The following is an 8,946-nucleotide window of genomic DNA, read 5'->3' on the forward strand; positions in this document are numbered from 1 at the left end:
AAAGACAACATATTTGATGTTCAAACTGATAGACATTTTTTTTTTTTGCAAATAATCATCAACTTTAGAATTTGATGCCAGCAACACGTGACAAAGAAGTTGGGAAAGGTGGCAATAAATACTGATAAAGTTGAGGAAAGCTCATGAAACACTTATTTGGAACATCCCACAGGTGTGCAGGCTAATCGGGAACAGGTGGGTGCCATGATTGGGTATAAAAGCAGCTTCCATGAAATGCTAAGTAATTCATAAACAAGGATGGGGCGAGGGTCACCAATTTGTAAGCATACAGTATTGTCCAACAGTTTTAGAAAAACATTTTTTCAACGAGCTATTGCAAGGAATTTAGGGATTTTACCATCTACGGTCCGTAAAATCATCAAAAGGTTCCGAGAATCTGGAGAAATCACTGCACGTAAGCGATGATATTACTGCAACAAAAAACCGACATCAGTGTGTAAAGGATATCACCACATGGGCTCAGGAACACTTCATAAAACCACTGTCAGTAACTACAGTTGGTCGCTACATCTGTAAGTGCTAGTTAAAACTCTACTTTGCAAAGCGAAAGCCATTTATCAACAACACCGAGGAACGCGGCCGGCTTCGCCGGGCCTGAGCTCAACTAAGATGGACTGATGCAAAGTGGAAAAGTGTTCTGTGGTCTGACGAATCCACATTTCAAATTATATTTGGAAACTGTGGACGTGGTGTCCTCTGGAACAAAGAGGAAAATAACCACCCGGATTGTTATAGGCGCAAAGTTCAAAAGCCAGCATCTGTGATGGTATGGGGTGTATTAGTGGCCACGCATTGGGTAAGTTACACATCTGTGAAGGCACCATTAATGCTGAATGGTCCATACAGGTTTTGGAGCAACATATGTTGTCATCCAAGCAACGTTATAATGGATGCCCCTGCTAATTTCAGCAAAACAATGCCAAGCCACGTGTTACAACAGCGTGGCTTCGTAGTAAAGGAGTGCGGGTATTTTCCTGGCCCGCCTGCAGTACAGACATGTCTCCCATCGAAAATGTGTGGCGCATTATGAAGCGTAAAATACGACAACAAGACCCCTTACTGTTGAACCACTTAAGCTGTACATCAAGCAAGAATGGTAAATAATTCCACTTTCAAAGCTTCAACAATTAGTTTCCTCTAGGGGTGTAACGTTACGTGTATTTGTATTGAACCGTTTTGGTACAGGGGTTTCGGTTTGTTTCGGAAGTGTACCAAACAAATACACATGCTAGCAGCTAGCAGGCTAGGACAACATGTTACAGCCAGAGCTGGAAGACCCTCCTGCCTTGTTAAGATGTTCCATTTGGGAACACTTTGGCTGCACGATACAACAATGGAGGACGGAGGTTTGCCAAGATTGTTCAGCAGCTGCTTGTGACAACACGTCAAACATGTGTTGCACCTTTCCTGCTTCCGGCTCCCATAGTGTCTCCCTTGCGCGCACAACCCTTCACTCTACCCGGCAGTGGGTCTCCAGAGCTCCGGACTTCAGGGCAAATGAAGTGTCCAGCGATCAGTTGCACATTGTGGCTTTATAGAGGTCTTGCACACAGCCAATCCAACAAAACACTAGCCACTCCTGCGCTCTACCGCTCCCTCACCTCGCTCGCCCGCACACTCACTGACGTCAAATGCTGTCACATAATAAAGGGCCACACACACACATACGCTACTCTCATAACACAGTGGTTCTCAACCTTTTTTCAGTGATGTACCCCCTGTGAAAATGTTTTTAATTCAAGTACCCCCTAATCAGAGCAAAGCATTTTTGGTTGAAAAAACAAACAGATAAAGAATTAAAAAACAGCACTATGTCATCAGTTTCTGATTTATAAATTGTATAACAGAGCAAAATATTGCTCATTTGTAGTTGTCTTTCTTGAACTATTTGGAAAGAAAGATATAAAAATAACTAAAAACTTGTTGAAAAAAAACCAAGTGATTAAATTATAAATAAAGATTTCTACACATAGAAGTAATCAACTTAAAGTGCCCTCTTTGGGGATTGTAATAGAGATCCATCTGGATTCATGAACTTCATTCTAAACATTTCTTCACAAAAAAAGAAATCTTTAACATCAATATTTATGGAACATGTCTACAAAAAACGGCGGGCGGCGTTGATGAACGTGGACCCCGACTTAAAAAAGTTGAAAAACTTTTTGGGGTGTTAGCATTTAGTAATCAATTGTATGTAATGTACTGTGCAATCTACTAATAAAAGTCTCAATCAATCAATCAAAAAAAGTACTTTATATGAAGAAAGGTTTTGTTAAGAAACCATTCTGAGCCTTAACTTATTTAGTTTTTATTTTATATATGTTATATATGCATTAACCCTGGCAATAGACCCTGTGTGTACTGTATATGTATGTTATGCCATTGTTTACAAATTTGGTAAATAAATAACCCAAAAATGTATATTTTGTTCTTTTCTTACTGTATCGAAAATGAACCGAACCGTGACCTCTAAACCGAAGTAAGTACCGAACCAAAATTTTTGTGTACCGTTACACCCCCAGTTTCTTCAATTCCCAAACGTTTATTGAGTGTTGTTAAATTAAAAAAAATGAGATGTAACACAGTGGTGAACATGCCCTTTCCCAACTACTTTGGCACGTACTGCAGCCATGAAACTCTAAGTTAATTATTTGCAAAAAAAAATAAATTTTATGAGTTTGAACATCAAATATCTTGTCTTTGTAGTGCATTCGATTGAATATGGGTTGAAAAGGATTTGCAAATCATTGTATTCCGTTTATATTTACATCTAACACAATTTCCCAACTCATATGGAAACGGGGTTTGTACATGCATACAAAATATATTTCTAAATATTTACTATACTCATCTAATCTTAACAACTAGGCTTATCTGAATACCCTTATTTTCATTGTTTTTAAGACAGCAGCGCTGCATTGCAGGAAAGGTTTGTAGTCTGTAGATCTAAATATTTTACATATCTAATGTATAAAACATAATTTTCTGGATTTGCCCAAATGTGTTTGTGTTTTTAATTGCAAAAACAGCTTCTCGGTTGCAATGTAAAAACAAAAAAAAACCCTTTGAGTATGTTATATAAATGAGTTGCCCTGTTAACTGATAATGTCGCTCATTTAATGTGGTTCTAATCACCATTCTTTTGACTGATTTAACAATACTTAATCTGTTGGAAGTGCTTAAAAAAACAGTTGCGCGCGTATACGAATAATGTTTTCCACAAATGGACAGGCATCAAATAATACAATGTGAAGAATATGAGACTTAGATATTCTCCATCCTATGATTAATAAATTATATATACACATGTGACTAGCACATTTGTATTCAGTTACTGTACTTAACAGCCAGGTCAATCGACCCAGGAAAGGCGATCTAAAGACTAACTTTGTTGCTTCATTGTAAAAATCCCTTATGTTTGGTGCTAATTTGTACATAGTAAACAAGTAGTCATACCTGTGAGGGTATAGATGATGAGGCAGGTGATCATAGTGACCACAGAGATAAAAGCCCAGTGAGTAAGACGCTGGTTCTCCATGCTGCTGTAAATGGCGATGGACGCCTCGTGACACTATAACAGAAAGGAAAATATATGTTTCTGATTCAAGTTTACCTTTTACATTCTGTTGCAACAGGTAAACTGATAAAGAATGTTTTAAGGAAAGCTGACAGTGTCAATACTGCATATTTAAATGTAATGAAAAAATGTGTATTAAACTGTCTCCTAATTGTGATATTTGTTACAAATGCTCAGTTTGTACTACATCTATACAAAGTACATTGCCCACAACATCCTGGGATCTCTAAAAGTGCAAATTTGAAACAGCCATTGATTTTTACAAAATACACAGCATCCGGACAGTATTCCCACGAAACTTTTACATTTTTCAACATTTAGTTATGTCGTTATGAAGTATGGTGAGGGCAGCATCATGCTGTGGGGATGTTTTAGCAGCAGGAACTGGTAGACTAGTCAGGATGGAGAGAAAGATGAATGGAGCAATGTACAGAGACATCCTGGTTGAAAATCAATGCTTCCCATCTAACCTGATGGTGCTTGAGAGGTGCTTTAAACAGAAACGTGCAAAACTGCCCACAGATATGTGTGCCAAGCTGGGGTCATTATATTCAAAAAGACTTGAGGCAGTAATTGCTGCCAAAGGTGCATCAACAAAGGGTTGAGCAGAGGTTGTGAAGGCTTATGCACATGTAATTTATTTTTCTTTAAAGAAATGTTGAAATAAAAATAAAAAAATACTTTTCACATTGTCACTGTGGGGTATGTCTATATAATTTTGAAGACAAAAATGAAGGTATTCAATTTTGTAATAGGGATCCAAAATTTGAAAAAATGAAGCGCTGTAAATACTTTCCAGAGGTACTGGACTTTACTGCTTGAATACATGTATTTTTTATTTGCACACACAAGAATAGTATTGTAACACATTTACAGCATACTGTCTACCACAGAACGCATGCCATTTTAGAGTAGTACAAAAAAGTACAAGGCTATGTCTTTAGCGGATTTAGGATCCCTAAATGGATAGAACGATCCAGTGGTAAAAGACCCAGCCTGTCTTGTTTTGGCTTCAGATTAAAGTAAAGTAAGGATCCAAACATTTTATTTGTTATCCCAGCCAGTGTGGCAATCTCGGGTTTGATTTTAAATGAAGGATTTGTGCTCCAAGCAAGACACCAGTTCCACCATCACATAGGCCAAGATACAGGCTCTTGTCCCCACTTGATCTTAGCTGCCATCAACCTGGTTTGAATATCATCCCACATTTTCAGGCTTTGGCCCCCACCAATCGACAGGATCTCATCAGCTGACTTTTCAGCTATTTGCACTGCAATCACTCAGCCTGAGGGGGTGAGTCTGTGTGTGTGTTTGTGTGAAATGATATGCATCAATCCTTTTGCATGCTCGATTCCTGTTATTACAAAAACCAAAGCCAGTGAAGTTGGCACGTTATGTAAATTGTAAATAAAAACAGAATACATCCATCCATCCATTTCCTACCGCTTATTCCCTTTGGGGTCACGGGGGGCGCTGGTGCCTATCTCAGCTACAGTGATTTGCAAATCCTTTTCAACCTATATACAATTGAAGAGACTGCAAATACAAGATACTTAACATGCAAATATTAGCTAATTTTGAATTTGATGCCTGCAACATGTTTCAAAAAAGGTGAACAGGCTAATTAGGAAAAGGCGAGTGCCATGATTGGGTATAAAAGCAGCTTCCATGAAATAGTCATTTACAAACAAGGATGGGGGTAGGGTCACCACTTTGTGAACAAATTGTCCAGCAGTTTTAAGAACAACGTTTCTCAACCAGCTACTGCAGAGAATTTTGGCATTTCACCATCTACGGTCCGTAATATCATCAAAAGGTTCTGAGAATCTGAAGAGGCCGAAAACCAACATTGAATGCCCGTGACCTTCGATCCCTCAGGCGGTACTGCATCAAAAACCGACATCAGTGTGTAAAGGATGGGACGAGCGGTAGAAAATCGGATGGATGGATGAATATCACCACATGGCCTCAGGAACACTTCAGAAAACCACTGTCAGTAACTACAGTGTGTCACTACATCTGTAAGTCCAAGTTAAAACTCTACTATACAAAGACAAAGCCATTTATCAAAAATACCCAGAAACGCTTCGCTGGGCCTGAGCTCATTTAAGATGGACTGATGCAAAGTGAAAAAGTATTCTTTGGCCTGACAAGTCCACATTTCATATTTGTTTTTGGAAATCCGGATTGTTATAGGCGCAAAGTTCAAAAGCCAGCATGTGTGATGGTATGGGGGTGTATTAGTGCCCAAGGCATGGGTAACTTACACATATGTGAAGGCACCATTAATGCTGAAAGGTACATACAGGTTTTGGAGCAACATAAAATGCCATCCAGGCAAAGTCTTCTTCATGGACGCCCCTGCTTAATTCAGCAAGACAATGCCAAGCCACATTCCGAACGTGTTACAACAGCGTGGCTTCGTAGTAAGAGTGTGGGCACTAGACTGGCCTGCCTGTTGTCCAGACCTGTCTCCCATTGAAAATGTGTGCCACATTATGAAGCGTAAAGTACCACAACAGAGACCCCGGACTGTTGAAAAACTTAAGCTGTACATCAAGCAAGAATGGGAAAGAATTCCACCTGAAAAGCTTAAAAAAATTGGTCTCCTCGGTTCCCAAATGTTTACTGAGTGTTGTTAAAAGTAAAGGCCATGTAACACAGTGGTAAAAGTGCCCCGGTGCCAACTCATTTGCTATGTGTTGCTGCCATTAAATAAGTTAATGATTATTGGCAAAAAAAAATTTGTTTCTAAGTTCGAACATTAAATATCTTGTCTTTGCAGTGTATTCAATTGAAATTAAGTTGAACAATATTTGCAAATCATTGTACTCTGTTTTTATTTACAATTTACACAATGTGCCAACTTCACTGGTTTTGGGTTTTGTAGAACCTAACTGTATCTATCAAAGGTTACCTTGGCAACTTGGGAAGTTACACATGAGCTACCTTGCTTTAGACTGATTATACTTAACCTGCCTTTGGGAAGTTACACATGAGCTACCTTGCTTTAGACATATTATACTTAACCTGCCTTTTAGATTTGAAAAACTCTTTCGGTGGCGCTCAGATGCCCCGGACCATGCCATCAAGCTGACTTTTACTCAACACACCCCTGAAATAGTTTAGGGTGTTACAATTAGCATTCACCACCAGCATATGTTCGATATGTATTTTAAGAAAAATACCGAAAATAACCCAAATTTATAATTTTCCCATTGCCTATTGTAATAATCCTTGATGATTTAGTTTTTTCCATGAGTGCAAAGCAGCTGATATGGTCAAAAGGTAACTGAAGATGTGACAAATGAGTGCATCAATGGTGACCCCTAAAGAGATCTGCAGGGATGATGTACTGTAAGCAGCAGTTTGATCACAACAGAACAGCATGCATTCACTAAAGTAACAGCAAGAGTGTTTTATTATTTCTTGAAACTAACCTGAGCATGACACACTTGTTACCTGTCAATATAGTGTTGTATTAACACATTCATTTGAAATATTATTCATCCACCCTGACTGTCCTGGTTGAGTTGGAGTCCGATTTCTGGGGAAAAGAATGGCAAATTCGGAGCAATAACGGAAAGGTAATAGTCAAAAATTGTTAGTGACCAGTAATTCTGTGACCTGCTCATAAGTCGCGCCGCCAGAGGACACTTTCGCTTTTTGAAAGTGAATCAGTTAAAACTCAGCCATGAAATACGATTAACAAATATTGAAATGATCGAAAAAATATTTATATGCAAAGGTGACACCATGGCAGATGCAATAGCCAATTTATAGATTATAGTCTTCTTATTCGGCCTAAACTTGCATTTAACCACACCTGGAATTAGGATTAGTAGCTACACTAATAACAATAATCCTAATTACTAAATGTAATGAGTGCATTTATTTATTATTGGTTGATTTATATATAGGGTAGTAAGGTAAAGTTTTGTACCTGACAAGTTTCGGCTACATTGCTTCAGCAGCCTTCATCAGGAGGTGTCACGTGATGTAAGCATGACGTTATATAGATTTTTCCATCACACCACTTCAGGTGGGATGGAAAAATCCAATATAACTCAACCGTTTATAAACACACATCAGTAGACTAAATGAACCTCTTCAACATGTAATGATGCAATCAAAATCATTTTGATCGGCTTTTTCCTGGCAGAGTTTGGTATTACAGTTGTTCCCTAAATTCAAGAGTGCCCCAACTTAATAGTGTTTTGACATAAGAGCTGTCTATCGGTTAATTTGTATGCTTTAAGTTACAAGCAAAATTTGAGTTACAAGCATCCCCACCATTAGTTGGTTTAGCAAATGTCACAACGACCCCGTAAGATCCGTCCAAAAAATCCGGTCTCACACACTAGCATTGGCATATAGCTAGAGACAACTTTGTTTTCCAACTATTGGAAGGAAGAAAGTGGGTGTAAAGAATGGTGCTGAGAAGATGAAGCAGATGGTGACTCAGATTATTGAACAGCCATCCAGAAACTTGAGGGATCCTGGTACAAATCCAGCTTTCGTCATCCGAGGAAATGCTGTTGTGTCCTCGGGCAAGACACTTCACCTACCTTACCTACAGTGGAGCGCACATTGGTGTTTGAATGTGAGTGAATGTTTGGTAGTGGTAGAGCAAATGGGCAGCCATACTTCCGTCGGTGTATCTTACAGCAGCTGCAACTACAAATGTATCTTATCACGATCAATGTGTGACTGTGGAATGAATGAATGATGGGTTCTCAGTGTCACATGCTTTAGGTCACTAGAAAATACGCATTATAAATATCCTACATTAGTATTATAATGTTGTTCATTGAATTTTTTAAAAATCAACAAAAACATGACCGGGCGTATCAGTGCTAGTCCAATGCCAGCCAAAAATGGTAATATAATATCCAAACAACGGCCATTTATCCATGAAAACATGTCCGTAGGAGAAGCAGCTGGAAAAAGATGCCATAGAAGTCCACTCTCAAAGGTAAATGCTTTACATTATAACATTATTGTGTAAAATACTGTAATTGTTAGTAGGGAATTCTACTGAATTGCTTTAATACAATATTACTTATCTAAAAGTTTGCTTTTAATTCAAAAGGGCATATTACATGTTGAAATTTCACAGTGTTTTAAAAGTTCGGTCACAGAACCAATAAAGCTTGTAAATTGAGGTTTACTGTACTCACTCTTGTGTACAGCATGTAAAAAAACAACAATATTTTAAAAAATTATGAATAAGCAATTTCTTTGTTTTTGGTACCCTTTTCAGTTAAAAATGTCTGTAAGGATTTCCTACCTGTAATAAATTGTGGTTGTTAAATGAGGTGCAAGTAAGCCCATCCATCCATTTCCTA

General features: G+C 38.3%; 1 protein-coding gene across 3 annotated transcripts in view; it reads right to left on the reverse strand.

Moving 5' to 3' along the window:
- The window catches only part of slc38a8a (solute carrier family 38 member 8a), a 39,506-nt gene that overhangs the window by 12,934 nt on the left and 17,626 nt on the right, over positions 1-8,946 (reverse strand). For all 3 annotated transcript variants that reach the window (XM_061917446.1, XM_061917445.1, XM_061917447.1), the window contains exon 6: positions 3,478-3,592. In XM_061917446.1, coding sequence (XP_061773430.1) covers positions 3,478-3,592 — 115 coding nt within the window. The remainder of the gene's footprint in view (positions 1-3,477; positions 3,593-8,946) is intronic.

This window comes from Nerophis ophidion, linkage group LG12 (assembly GCF_033978795.1).
Source record: "Nerophis ophidion isolate RoL-2023_Sa linkage group LG12, RoL_Noph_v1.0, whole genome shotgun sequence".
Classification (NCBI taxonomy): Eukaryota; Metazoa; Chordata; class Actinopteri; order Syngnathiformes; family Syngnathidae; genus Nerophis; species Nerophis ophidion.